The sequence below is a fragment of the Labrus mixtus genome, chromosome 7 (genome assembly GCF_963584025.1).
Source record: "Labrus mixtus chromosome 7, fLabMix1.1, whole genome shotgun sequence".
NCBI lineage: Eukaryota > Metazoa > Chordata > Actinopteri > Labriformes > Labridae > Labrus > Labrus mixtus.
Window position 1 is genome coordinate 10,289,230 of NC_083618.1, and position 14,409 is coordinate 10,303,638.

At 39.6% G+C, this 14,409-nt stretch overlaps 2 protein-coding genes across 2 annotated transcripts; one reads left to right on the plus strand and one right to left on the minus strand.

Annotated features, from left to right (window-relative positions):
• Positions 1–236: 236 nt before the first annotated feature.
• Positions 237–3,855, plus strand: cnpy2 (canopy FGF signaling regulator 2). The gene is made up of 6 exons (XM_061042749.1): positions 237–416; positions 623–729; positions 817–932; positions 1,613–1,810; positions 2,039–2,135; positions 2,265–3,855. The coding sequence occupies exons 1-6, from the start codon at positions 364–366 to the stop codon at positions 2,306–2,308; spliced, it is 615 nt and encodes a 204-aa protein (XP_060898732.1). The 5' UTR covers positions 237–363; the 3' UTR covers positions 2,309–3,855.
• A 7,101-nt stretch (positions 3,856–10,956) lies between these two features.
• Positions 10,957–13,757, minus strand: LOC132977856 (EEF1A lysine methyltransferase 3-like). Its single transcript, XM_061042748.1, has 3 exons — positions 13,409–13,757; positions 13,204–13,315; positions 10,957–12,388 (listed from the first exon to the last, which is right to left on the minus strand). The coding sequence occupies exons 1-3, from the start codon at positions 13,568–13,570 to the stop codon at positions 12,000–12,002; spliced, it is 663 nt and encodes a 220-aa protein (XP_060898731.1). The 5' UTR covers positions 13,571–13,757; the 3' UTR covers positions 10,957–11,999.
• Positions 13,758–14,409: the final 652 nt, after the last annotated feature.

Below are 14,409 nucleotides of genomic sequence, written 5' to 3' on the forward strand. Positions count from 1 at the left end.
TTCAAAAAGCAGCAGCCGCAGTAATGTCGACTTTACAGTAAAGTAAGATGTAGTTTAGCTAATTACATGTTACATGTTGCTCTTTCTTTTAAAATTTGGAGAACATTTGACATTTCCTTTCTCATGTCACTTTCTCAAGTTCTTCTTCAGATTGTATTTCTTAATGTCACTTGTTGTATCCCCACCCCCTGTGGCTTCAATTTAAACATAGCTTTTAAACAAGCAGCCCACCTTCAACAGGTTTGAGGGTTGCCTTGGTAACGGCAAATCGGATGCAGCTTCCTGGTCACGCGAGGGCGCTGTCTCAAGCACGGCTCCATCCTGTCCAGCAGCTCCGTTACCTACGTCACCACATTTCACCGAATGCTATGGAACAGCGTGGAAAAGCGTGACGTCGAAAACACGGCAAGAAACTTGTAAGTAAAACGAAAAGTTTGCAAAACGGTGTCTTTTTTTGTGTCTGAATCATTCTCTTGTTCCATAGTAGTCGAACATGATGATTGTTTAAGCGAGAGGTGTACGAAGAGATAAATAATTTATCCGATACCGGATTACTGACACTTGAACGAGTCTGTGGCCGGTCGATGTGTCAGCTTGAATTGTGATGGAACCTGTGTTTCAGATGCAAGATGAGAGAAGTGACTCTTGTGCTCGCATCGTGTGTGTTTCTGTGTTTCCTCCCGAGCTGCAGCCAAGCAGCCAGACAGGGACAGGACATCAGATGTGGAGGTACTTGTTGTTATCTCAGCCTCACTCTATGTTCAGTTCTCAAAGACAGAAAAACAAGCCCTAAGGTGTCTTCTTTGCTTCCCGCAGCGTGCAGGGCTGTCGTAGATGAGATGGAGTGGGCCATTTCCCAGATAGATCCAAAGAAAATGATTCAGACGGGGTCCTTCAGGATCAACCCCGACGGAAGCCAGTCGATCAGGGAGGTAATGCAGAAACACGGCCACGTAGTAATCTGTGTCCAACACACACCCACTACTGTACACATGAATGTACTTCTGAAAACAAACACCCTCATCCGACCAAGGTCTTTTAAAGATGAATGTTTCAAAGATAGGAGGTGTTGCTGCTGTTCTCTCTCTTATATTGTAGTAAACGAAAAAGATGTCTCAGTTTTGGACTGTTATTTTTTTAAGAAACAAGACACTCAATAATTTGTTATGATCAATTATCAATGCTTCTTATGTTTATTAAATACATATAACATTTAAAAAAAAAATAGAGAAACAAGTCTGCAGATTAGATAACAGTCAACATTATCCTGAATAAGATCAGATCAGATGTACTTTATTTTCCCCAAAGGGAAATTTCTCTTGGACTCTGTCCTGCAGATAAATATACCAACCTGTTGCTAATATCTGATAGTGAGATGACCACTATTTGAGCATGTTGTCTGGCTTAACCTCAATGTATGTATATTGATTTTGTAAGTAGCTACCTGGGTCAGACTGTGACATTTGTGTTATTATTCTTTGATCAGATACTGGCACATGAATTAATTAATTATTTGTTGCTTGTACTTATACAACTTTAAACCTATTTGTTTATGAATTTAATACTTTACCCTGACGTCTTCTTTAATTCAGATTTTTTGTTATGCCACCAGGTTCCTCTGGCTCGCTCAGAAAGAAACCTCCTTGAGCTGATGGAAAATGTGTGCGAGAGGATGGAAGACTATGGGGAGCACAAAGATTCTCTCACAAACAGACATTCCTACTTAAGGATAAAATCTCGGAGTGGTGAAGCCATGGACCTGTCGGAGGCCACGCTAGATTCAAGAGTTACATCCAGTCTAAAATTTGCAGTGAGTAGATTTTTTGCCCTCCAAGAAATTCTGCTTGATTACTTTTTGAGGCATCATCTTATGTTTGGATTTCAATTATTCTGGTTCTATTGTTGCTGTGAAGGGAAGTGAACAGGTTGTCTGAACTAGAATACTTTTTATACTACCCACATACCTAGATCTTGTGGCTTCTTATGCGAGTTGTGCAGCCTCTTACATTGTTTTGTTTTTTAAAACTTATTTCTCCAGTGTGAAACGATTGTCGAGCAGAATGAGGATGAAATCATAGAATTCTTTGCTCATGAGACAGATAATGTCAAAGACAAACTCTGCAGCAAGAGGACAGGTATGTTTTTTTATGTTTAATGCAGTTTTACTGTCTTTTGTAAATTCATCTTACTGTTTTCCACTGCAACATCTGTGTTTAAACTCACTGTGTTTCTTTCACTGTATTTCTGTCTTGTGTTCTCTACAGACCTCTGTGACCACGCTTTGAAAATACCCCATGACGAACTTTGATATTGTCTTACCATTCCTGTCGTCTCTCCTCTGCCCCTCAGATGTTAGGTGCTGTAATATTTTCAGTTATTCCTTCTCACTTGTGAACACTAGTTGTGGAGAAAGATGTAAAAACATGTAAAATAATAAAAGATAGACCTGGAGATGGGAAAATCTGAGGACCAGTTCACCATTTATTACCTTTATCTCTTCAAATTTTTCTTGTCACATGTTTACGTACTAAGTTATTTTACTTATGAATATTTTGCTTTATTTAAAGACTCTTGTTTAGAAGGGTTCTTCACATGATCAACTCTTAACTGTGAATGGGTGAAATCAGACTTAGAGGATTTCTTACAGGATGCATTGTGTATACATGGTTACTTTAATTTAAGACAAGAACTCAGAGATCAGGTAGCATTTGGTCAAATGGTCCTTCAGTCTTTATTTGTATCTCCAAATATACGTTTAATTCAAATAGCACATTTGGTTTAGACATGAACTCCAGTGCATAGCAAGACCGTGGTGGTTTCTGCTAATTATTTAATGATTGGGCATCTACACTGACTTTTTCACCAATGAAAGTGGCATTCGATAAAAAGATTATTTCTGGCTTCAGTTGAGAGTTTTGAATGCTGACTTATATTTATTGATCAGTTGAAATGGTTTCAGCTCTGCCTTCTTGTTTAGGTAAATATCCCTTGTTAAAAAAAGTAGTGGTAACCGTAACTACGGTAGTTACACATTTTCAGTTACTTGTCCATCAGTGAAAAGCACACTCTTGAAAAAGATGAATCAAGTTTACCAATCAGCCTCCAATATTGTTACTGTTTAAGTGAAATGTATTAAAATTACAAGTAGGTGAAATGTTGCTGCTGAGGAGGTGTGTGGATGCTATATGCATATTTTTCATGAACAATGATCCCACTTGAGAAATGCACAGCTGAAGATTCAGCAAGCAAAAAGGACAATCAAGGACAATTGTTAGACTTCAACCACTGCTTGGTGCAAAACTTTGAATACAACCTTAAATGTGTTGCCTCCAGTGGTACATGATTTCAAGCCAAATAAAAATATATTAAGTTAGTAATAACCTGAAAAAAAGCTTAATAGTAGGGGTCAGTGCCAACACAAATTATGATTGAAAAAAAAAATCAACTTTCTCCTCACGATAACCTTTAAATTGAGAGTAGAAAAATATACTTTTAGAAGAAATGTTACAAATCTTCTTTTCATTGAACACTTTGAAACCTAGCTGCAATACCCTTAAATTGTGAAATATAAAGGGTTATTTATTAGTTTGGTAAGAACAGTTTTATATGGCAACACTAAAGACTGGTCAAACTATTCTAATGTAACTCCACTAGAGTGTGCCAGCACACCACAACCACCCAATGATATAACACCTACTTAGTTAAACACAGTGTTGTACTGTCAACGACAAAGGTCTGGAAGTGTTTTTGGTATCATTTATTTTTTTCAATGTGTGAAAAAATTGACCTTGCTGTCTCATGTGAACATTCTCCTGTAATTCTTTTTTTATATATAAATTTTGTACGTTTTCTGCATCTGTCTTGTCTTTAATAGATCGTAGCATACTTTTCCAACGACAACACAACTTGACATTCTAATTGTAAACTGTTATTCACAGAGCCTCAATCATAAATCTGTTCAATCATTAATTGATGCCTTTGAATAATAAGGATCTGTGTATTCTGAGGTTTAGAAGTCCTAATTTATACTCACAGAAAGTCATAACCAGAAATGAGCTGACACATTTGCCTGAGGATATTTAGAGTTTTTGAAGTGAATTCAGTTATCATGAAATAATAAATTACCACTTTTTCGAAACCTTCAAAGCAGGTGAGTCAGATGACACAAACTAAATGACACTGAGAGACATAATACACAGCTGCAATGATTATTTGTTAATCCACTTGTTTTTAGATTTTTGGAATGAGATATAACCCCATCGTGACATATTTTCAAAAAAACAAATGTTTTATTAAAACCACTTCCATAATTGCACACCAGCTATATTACCTTACATTCCTAGAAATAGCAGACACATACAAATGAATGTTTTGAGAAAGGGTATGACTACATCTGCTCCAAAATAATCAATTTGTCACACAGAGTTGGTGTGGATATGTTGGATTTCTCTTATCACCACTTATCCATCTGAAATGAAACGTCTAGTATAACACTGGAACTAAAACATTAATCTTTGTTAGAAAAGCACCTATGAATACGATAGAAAAAATAGCTGACACTCACCAGGCACAATAAAAAATGGAGATGGCACACAGTTGTTAGATGCCAAATTAAATACATTGGGTCAGTGTTAATGCATTAAATTACTAATTCACTAATTCACTTTCAGTCATCCCTTCTGAAGCTGTGTCCATTGAAGGCACAGAAACCTCATCTTTTTGCTTTGTTTCTGTAATTTCCATTGCTTCGGTGGTTTTATTTTCCTCAACAAATGGACAGTCATCACTACATATAGATAGAATTTTTACGCTCTCCTCTTCATCCTTATCCATCTCATTCTTAGCTGCGGTCTCGTCTTTTTCTTCACAGGAAAAACATTGCTCTTCCTCTGCATTCTGAAACTTTTCATATTCCTTTTGGTTGATTTCTGTCCCAGCATCAGGCTCTGATTCTTCAACCTCATCCTCATCTGCTACTAAAACAGTGTCCCCAGAGCCATGGCTACTTGTGCTACTGCAGGACAGAGTGTCTTCTTCAGGATGTCCACATGTCTCGGGACTCTGCTCCATTTGTCCCTCCTTAACTTCATCAACACTTCCTTCTGTAAAAACATGTTGCCCTGCATTATCAATGACTTTCTTCTTAGACGTAATGTTCTCTACCCCGTCTGGATTACCTAAGGTTTCAGCCCTGCTTTCTGGATCCCACAGCTCACTTACATCCTCCTCCTCGTTCTCAGAGTCGGGTGCTGTATGTTTCCTTATGCGATTGACTGCATCCCGCAGCAACCTAGGATACTGGGGCTGTTCTTTCAGGGTTATGTCAGGGGAATCCCGTCCCGATCCTTCTTTTGGTAAAGGGGGTGAAGAGCTGAGATGCAGGACTGTGGGTATGAATGAGGAAGATGACGGCTGAAGATACTCTTCACACGACTCCTGATAAAGAGGAGGAGGGAAAGTTTCTAGGATGCCCTCAGCAGGATCAGCATCCAAATCAGAATCAAGAGCTGATGAACAGACTGAGTCCACTTCCAAAAGAGAAACTAACTCTTTGACAGGCTTGTTTGATTCATCTGATGAAAAACTTGAGAGCAACTCCAAATGTGATGGAGATAAAGAACGGGGTGAGGGAGGACAGGAGTCAGGGGCTTCAGACAGTGGTTCACTGTCCTGTACAATTGAGGTCTCCATTTGAGTTTGAGTGTCTATTGCATTGCCTATGGATAATGTATTTTGCAAAACACCTGTAAGATCCTCAGTGACTTCTTTAGGTTGTTGCTCTTCAGTCATGTAAGAATCTATGGCACAAGCAACATCCTCTGATTGGACACATTCAAATTGTGGAAAATTGAACTCAACATCATCTTCCATAATATGGCCTGTGAGATCTTTATCAGCTTGGTTTGTTTGTTGTTCATCGGTGACAATGCTCTCTTTTACACAAGAAGCATTATCTGATAGGCAAAAAGTCTTCTTTGTCACCCACTCATCTGTCATGTCTTTGGCAAGCGCATTGTTGATCTCATCATTTATTGGCTGTGATAGTTCACCCCATTGATCTTGGTCCTCTGCTCCATTGGAAAATGCTTCCGCAGCTTGATCAATTACATCAAGAGAAGGAATGGGACATTTGTCTGTTTGGGGAGTTGAGCTCTGGGAAAATACATTTGATTGAAGTGGAGGTGGCAGTTGCTCTGATGGGGTGTTAGTACAACATACGATTTCTGGATGAGGAGCTTGGTTTTCTGTGGAGTTGAGGTCAGGTAAGTCTGGCTGTTGAGTAAGGGTATCAATTTCTAAAGGCAGATTTTTGTCATGACCCTGCTCGGTCGTATTGTCTTCCTCAGTAGATTCAAGCGGATGATCATCAGTCGTTTCATTTTCAAGTGAACATTTAATGTCATTTTCGAGGTGGGAGACAATTGTATTCTCTTCAGACCTATTAGACACATGCTTCTGTATTCCTGGAAAGTCCTGACTGTCTTCACATTCTTTCTCAATTTTGACATCATTATCCTCTTGCAAACAAACTGCATCCTCAGTTTGGCTAACAACCTCTGTTGGATTCTTTGACTGCGTCTCCTCTATTGTGTCCTCTTGGATTTGATCCACTGCATCAGAATGGTTGTCATCTTCAGTTGGAGAAGGGCAACCTTCTTGGTTTTCCATGAATGAGTCCAAAAGTGACACAGGGTCTTCAGGTTTCTGTTCAGTGATGCAGTCTTGTAAAGGGATTCCGAGTATTCTTTCAGCGCGCTCCACCATGGTTTCCCCATCAGAAACTAAAGATGATGAAGTGCAGGGGAAGAGTTCAATTTCCCCCTCTGGTTCCTTTTTCTCTCCAAGATCTGATTCTTGTTGAGTCTCAAGCCCTTCAATAAGGTTCAAGGGGGTTGAGTCTGAGTTTTGGTCTGATGCCACTTCTTGATTCAGCTGACTGTTTGATTGGTCAACTTCAGGAGAGACTGTGGAGAGAATATCAAGGGGACTCTCTTCTGTGTGTGGCGTGGAGTTTAAATAGTGAACATGCTCTTTCTTTGGTGATGGAATCAGCTCCATTTTGACAAGTACACAGGTTGTGTCTATAACCAGGAGGCCATTGCTGTCCTCAGATTCAGTGTCTTCTGTGATATCCAGTCTCCTTACTTCAATGTCAATCGGATGAACTTTTACAGAGTCCATTTTGTTTTCTAAAATATCTGACTCCCCTTCCTTGCTGATTACCTTTGAGAATTCAGATGAACTGTCAGTTTCAGGTCTGCTTGTTGAACTAGGCTCCCTCCACAAAGGGTACTTGACTGACATAGGCTGCACCGACTGAGAAACCTCACTCCCAAATGAAGAATTGGCATAACTTTCTACACAACTTGGTATATCCTTGTGTTTGGCTTGGAGGCTTCTTGAATCTGAAGTATTCGACTGCTCTTTCGTTGCTGGTGCTCTGAAGTCTACCTCATCTGCCAGTTTGTCACCATTGTCCCTGAGATTTTTAGAAAGCCCTGCTGATTCTGTGTTTTCAGTGTTTGCTTGGGAGGTACAAAGTGGCAAAGAACTGGTTTCTGTTGTGCCCGCTATACGGGAGACCAAGCAGAATATGGTCATACCTCCCTTCTTTTTATTTAAACTGAACTTCCTGCCTTCAATGACTTTTGAGGACGAGTCCTCATTTATCTTTTTATTCTGAACAGCTTGTAATACCTGTGGCTTTTGTAGAGACAACATAATCTTGTGCTGTATGTTTGTTGTCTGGATACTATCGTGACTGCTTTCCTGTAAAGCATCTATTTCCTGTTGTCTATGCTTAAGTCTGTCAAGCTCTAGAAAGGTTTCAAGGTTTCCGTCTGGTTGCGCAATCTCCTCTTTTTCAATTTTTCTTTGACAAAGCAGATCTGCAGAGACATCCTGCTTTTGGAGTTTGGGCTGTGACCAGTATGATTGTATATTACCTTCGTTCTCTAAACTAGCGTCACATTGTTTCAATGCAGGTGAACTTTTGTGTGGGCTGTTGTAGGGAGGAGGAGCAATATAGCCAGGAGGCTGGCTGAACGTCCTCCTTTGGTTGCTGGTGTTTTCTTTCATGTCCCACATGTGGCTTGTGTCCCCGGCTGAAGTTTGTGAAGCATAATGTGTTGGACCTTGCTGTCTCGCTCCTCTATCCCACTGTCCTGATTCTCTGATGTTTGCAGATTGTACAACTTGTTGCAGCATTGCTACTTGAGGATCTGTCGCTCTCCTGCTGTTGTCTCTCTCTGGTGCCCTTCTCTCTAACAGCCCCTGAGAGGCACCCCTCAACTCTGCTTCTATGCGTTTCCTTCTTGGAAGTGAATGGCTGTATCGTGCTGCCCAGGCTTCCAGCTCTCTGTAGCTGTTGTCGCTCCTCTTAGTTAAAACCTCCTGGTTGTGGCGGATGGGACTACAGGACTCCCACCTCCTGTGCCACCCTTCCCTTTGATATCCTCTATCGTATTCCCTCGCAGCTTGTTGAGCTGCTGGCCACTCTCTGTCTCTGGCTTCATGCAGCTGATATTCTCCAATGTCCGGGTGCTGCTGATGATAACTGTCAAGAATGAAAGGGAATTGAGATGAAGTAGAACTGGTCAAATCTTGGTCTGTCCAGTTAAAATACCCATGTGGAGCCCCTCCTGTTCTTGATCCTGGTGCAGTCCAGTAACTGGGCTCCCTGCCTTGATCTTGCTGTGCCCTGTAGTACAATGGAATTTGGGTTGCCTGATGTCTGTCATGGTAGCTGCAGGTAAAGTGGTTGAAAGATTGCTAAGTAAACAAAAATTATTTCAAAAAGCAATTATAAATGTCACATTTGATTATCTGATGTATTGATACTTAGTATCAAGCTGGATAACAAATTAAGTTTTTCGTTCGTCAAACAAGCATAAATATTGTCAAAAAAATAACTGATTGAAAATGTTTTCATAGCACTCAACTCACTTATGTGCACAGTTTCTCCCAGGAACTGTACCATATTTGGAGTAAAGAGGCAGTTGCCCTTGATTCTCAGTCCAGAACTCCATCCTTGAGTCCGATACACAGATCTAAAACAGTAAATTAAGGAAAAATATCTGAGTGTTTCACTATGATGTAGAGGTGTATTAAATGAAAATATTTTTTTTTTATGATAAAACTTGGAAACGACACGATTTGTTAAATTAAAAAAGCTGATTTAAAAATTCCTCGCATGCAGTTGAGATATCATATCATGTAAAAAGTGAATAAGGAAAGCACACATATTACATACCTTATTTCAGATTATAATCCTCGCTACCCATGAGATGATGTGAGGTCTAGTGAAATCCAAACTGGACAACTTGTTTTTAAAGGATGGTTGGTTTTCAGTCCCCCTCCCACTTCACACTCTGTAAGCCCATCCTCCTCTAATCAAACCATCACACCCACTTCAAATACCACTTACGAATTATTTAATCATGTTTTTAGAAATTCTATCTGAAGATGCATCATTGCTTACAACAGACATACAAAACTAAAATCATAGGATACAACATAACACTAATTAAACGAAATATTAATGCAGATGGATAACACAACTGTACCATACCTGCTACGATAAGAGATGTTATAGAATCAGCTAAAACGTTTTTGTTTTTTTTACATTGTTGCATAGGGATTTATGGAAAATTTGTTATCACACTAGTACTGTAAAAGAAAACTTCACACTGAAGTTATAATTGGAACACTTCTCAAACAGATGCACTACTCCGTTTTACATTTAAAAAACTATTATTTATAAAACTTAGTTTTTGTTGTTTCCTTTTGGCTCAAATAGCACTTCAAGGCTTTGTAAAGTTTTCATAAATGTGTCCAATGATAAGGTATGACAACAAAGCCAATGATCCACGCTTTGACAGGCATGTGGTTGGTGCTCAGCTTGATGGTGAGCAGACTCTGCATGGAGATAGGATCTGTTGTTTTGTCGGCTCAATTGTTGCAGACAGAGAGACGGACAGCGGATGCGCTGTGTCCCTTTCTTTGTAACTCTCCAGCGTAACAAACAGGCTTTCCTTCTCTGAACAGAAAGGCTGTACATCAGCAGTGATCAGGAGAGAGGGGATGAAGTGCACACAGACAGCAGGCTGCGTGAGGGCAATCTGTTGATGTTGACAGAATAGATGGGGATGGGGTGTACCTTGTTTTGGGTTTTTTTTATATCTCAAAGAAATACTACTGTATTGGATATCAACAGCTTATACCAACATATTATAAGCAATTATTTCCATACCAGCTTGGCTTTATATGTAGGAAAATATGTTTAATTGAAAGCAGGTTCCAGGTTAGAAAGCACTGTAAAAAATAAGTGAGGAACTAAAATATATCTCATCCAAAACCCAATGTGATTTTTTTATTGTTGAAGTAGAGTGAGTGCTTTGAAGTGTTAATTCATATTATTCTTATTGTCCTGAAATGTGGCCTAACCCTGGTCAAAGCCTGTAGTGAGTGTGATGTCACTTTTTTCAGTAGAGTTTCCCCCACCTCAAATCAGTCAGAAGCCCAAAAGAAAAAACAAAGATAAAATAAAAACAGCTGAGGAAACAATGTCAGTAAGTGCAAATGCACAGCTTTAAGTGCAATCAGACAGGTGTTGACAGGAGGTGCACAGAGGCAAAGCACAGTTTGTTTTTAATGAAGTCTCATAATAAAACAAACTGTTTGAACTTCGACAGAAATGTAATTTCATTAGGAAACAATCACTCGTCGCACGAAGAATTGGTTACCAAGCATTTACCTGTTTAACAGGATGGTAAAGGTAAAAATTGTTTTTTTACAATTAAATAAAAAAAAAATCAATTTGTCATTTTGTTTGGTTCCTTTTTTTAACTAATCACACTTGAGACACGTTTGTAAGACAATTGCCTCATCATCAGAGTATTAGAAACATATGTTTTTTCCCCTTGTAATAGGTAGGACTTATTTTTGTTGTATCGAGTGAAATATAAACAAGATATTACAGATTACTTTCAAGACAAATAAGCATAAGAAAGACTTTATTTAAACAACATTAATCATCTAAGTACAACCAAAGTAATTGTTCATCAGCATTCCACTTTTTAGTGCATCACAAATGTAAACTCAATTCTGACCTGAGTGGAAACCAAACCTTTAAAGGTAGAGTCATTAACTTCTCCTAAAAAAATAAATGACAGATTTATACAAAAGTAATGCTGCTCAATCATCACTTATGGGCATCCATAGATGTGTGGGGGTGACTTTGTCTGCAGAGACCCTGTCCTCTGCTTCGGTTTTCATATTTTGTTTTGTTTTGGTTGACTCGGGACGTTTCTGGGCGGGGAGCTGGTGTGTTTCCTCCAGCCAACAACAGCCTGCAGGTGAGTGGATACAATTTAGCTATGAGATTCAAACCACTGAATATGCCAGATGTGGCATAGGGGTAAAGAATAGAAAATATTATCATGGTAAGGTGAAAACCACGCGGATAAAGCTCTTCTCGAACAAGGGTGAATCTTTGGTAAGCTATAACCAGGGAACGTGGAGTTGGCCTGCTTTCTTTTAGACAGGCAGGTGCCAATCAACGTGCATGGAGTGTGTGATTCTGGTAGCGCTGATCCCAGGAGGAGGGGTGCAGTTTGAATGTTGTATTTACAAGGTGCATTGACAATGCTACTGACTACCTTTAGGTTCTAGACCAGCAATTAGTTGACTGAATCTCAATACAGGGGAAGCCATTTTTTGTGTTTGAAAATGTGTGCAAATGTTTGACAAGTTGTAATTACATTATAAAATATAAATGTTGATCTTCAATTTAAAAAAACAAACGAAACCGTAGTGTTCTTTGGAATCTAAGCCCCTTCATATAGATGTCAAATAAACAGTTGTGCCTTTTGCAAATTGCAATTGCCTCTTAGGTTTGTTTAATTGTAAGCATTCAATTAAAATAGTCATAACTTGTGTCAGTACAGAAATCCATTAAGTACAAGGTCTATAGCAGGTAGCCCCTGTGGTCACTGGTTTTACTTTAGAGATGCCCTGTATATGTTAATGTTTTGATTTTCCTCATGCTTCAAAAGCTCCACATTAAATCTGCCTGGCAGATATTCCTCATAGAAATGTTGAGTCCCGTGCTCTTTACGCATTTTAGAAGATAGATATACCAGGCCTCTGCTCTTGCACAAATGAGCTAATGTTTCTACAAGCAGTGGGTAAGTCTCTGGGAGGTAAATGATGTCTGCACAAAGCACCAGATCCCAGTCAGAGGGAAACTTCATTTGGTCCTCACCCCAGGACAGAGGGAGGACGGTAGGAAGGGAGACGGGCCAACCACCGAGTGGAATGTTAGCAGACACGTTTGCCTGAAGTTGTGGCAGAGCCAAAGGAAGATCTGTGAGTGTCACTGCTGCACCTGAAAGGTAAATCAATCTGATTAGAAAGTTACGCTCTTATATCATTAAGTTTTAGATTTGGACATATCTTATTTCCAGATGGCAGCAGCTCAGAAAAATCATCAAACTGATATTTTGGCATTGCTTAAAGGGGCTATATGTAACTTTCAAAAATACTGCGTTTGTGGCGATACCGCATGGCCATTAGGTGAACTGCACCAGTAACCTGTTGCTCGCTCTCCCTCACGTGCTCGTCATACGTGCTCGTACGTACACAAACGAGCATCATCATCAGCTGCGAAACACTGGATATTTACCAGCATAATGTTTACAGAGGAGGTAAGTGGTCATACACACGTGAAAGTCTGTGAAGGAGTCTGTGTGTCTGTATTCATTCTCCATCCTACAAACGACAGTCTCAGCAGGCACTGGCTGAGAGCGGGAGTGTGTGATGAGTTTGTCCGCCTTTGAGCGCTTCTAGGGCGGATTGAAGTGTGTGGAAGTCGGCCTCTGGCTGTAGCGGGAGTGTGTGATGACTTTGTACTGTTGATCTAGTAAGATGTAATTAGTGAACATATACTCTTTCACATCAGTTAATTGTTCGCTCATTAATGGGCGATTAAAAAAACGATTTATAGGCCTACATGTAAAAAGTTACATATAGCCCCTTTTAATGAGTTAGACATTAACAACACTGACACAGCAGGAACAACTCCTGCTCTGACAGCTGCAGTCATAGACTGAAAATAAACAGAATATTGACATGTTTGTATAAGAGGTTGGTTGACATGAGAACAACTTTTTACTGATCAATAACATGAAAACATAAGCCTACCCATGCGTGCGGCCAAAATACCAACCACACCGGTCCCTGCTCCCAGCTCAATGATGCGCTTTCCTCTCAAATCCACCGACTCATCCTCAAAGAAACAACACAGCTGTATCGCCTGTGCCAACATACAAATACAGTGTCAGACAAAAGTCACACTGGCAAAACGGATATGTTCACAACTTCAACATTGAACCGGGCTGGTTCTTACTGCCTCCCAGACCGGGGCAGCCACGCCGAGGTTTGCACCGAACACCTGTCTTATCTTCAGGTCCTGCCCGCATAAAGTGTAAACAGTATCTTGAGAAAAAGTATCGGCAAAAAGACAGTCGTCAACAGGAAATGGGTCGTCTTCATCCCCATCAGAAATCATGACTGGTAAAATTCAATTAGTTTCGTCGATTTAAAGTCAGTAACTACGTGTGTTAGTTAAAACCTAACATACACAACTAACATGCTGTGTGCAAGATGACGTTTAGACGCCTTCCAGGTCAGTCAATAGTAGCATAAACAGACTAATAAACACTAAGCTGCATGACAAAGATATACAAATAATTACGAGAGAACATTCAAAAAATGTGTGTATACCTACTCCTTAATAATGTACGACGTTATTAGGCCATATGCTTGTTCACATCTGATGTCGTGCGCAGTTTCGACCATAGACTATACTGTATTAATTAGAGACTGTTAATATTTGAGACCGCATTTTTCCAGCTGGGGAGAGACACGACCTTGACATATTACCGATATGTATTATTTCTGTTGACTGAAACTGCACTTTGAATTACACAAATACAGTGGTGTAAATAAATATACGGTTATACGATGCTTTTACTTTGAAAGAAAACCAATAATTTCCGGGTTACTGGACCTCTGGCTGCACTTCACCATCCATGCACTACCCTAAATATTTACAGTGTGTGTGCGCACTACACTCGTGAACAGTGAGGTCAATTCTTGTAGCCTTAAAATAATCAGCCTTTATTCGAAGCCTTGGTACATTTAATCCCTTATTATATTTCAAACTCTGGTTTTGTTATTTAGGCATTGCTGTTAATTTGAAACTTCATGGACCTCCTGCATTCACATCAGGCAAAATCAGAGCAATTAACTGCATCTCTCGTTATTTATTGTATTTATTTGATCTCATGGTCACCCACTTGTGAGTATACATACTAAAATTAAGATTTCATTTTTGGTCAATTTACT

Excerpts from the sequence above, each read along its gene's own strand:
- cnpy2 (XM_061042749.1), top strand. The coding sequence starts at position 364 with ATGCTATGGAACAGCGTGGAAAAGCGTGACGTCGAAAACACGGCAAGA. Across the intron at positions 730-816 it reads ACAGGACATCAGATGTGGAG|CGTGCAGGGCTGTCGTAGAT; the intron begins GTACTTGTTGTT and ends TGCTTCCCGCAG. Across the intron at positions 933-1,612 it reads GAAGCCAGTCGATCAGGGAG|GTTCCTCTGGCTCGCTCAGA; the intron begins GTAATGCAGAAA and ends TTATGCCACCAG.
- LOC132977856 (XM_061042748.1), bottom strand. The coding sequence starts at position 13,570 with ATGATTTCTGATGGGGATGAAGACGACCCATTTCCTGTTGACGACTGT. Across the intron at positions 13,316-13,408 it reads CTGCCCCGGTCTGGGAGGCA|GCGATACAGCTGTGTTGTTT; the intron begins GTAAGAACCAGC and ends ATGTTGGCACAG. Across the intron at positions 12,389-13,203 it reads TATTTTGGCCGCACGCATGG|GTGCAGCAGTGACACTCACA; the intron begins GTAGGCTTATGT and ends TTTACCTTTCAG.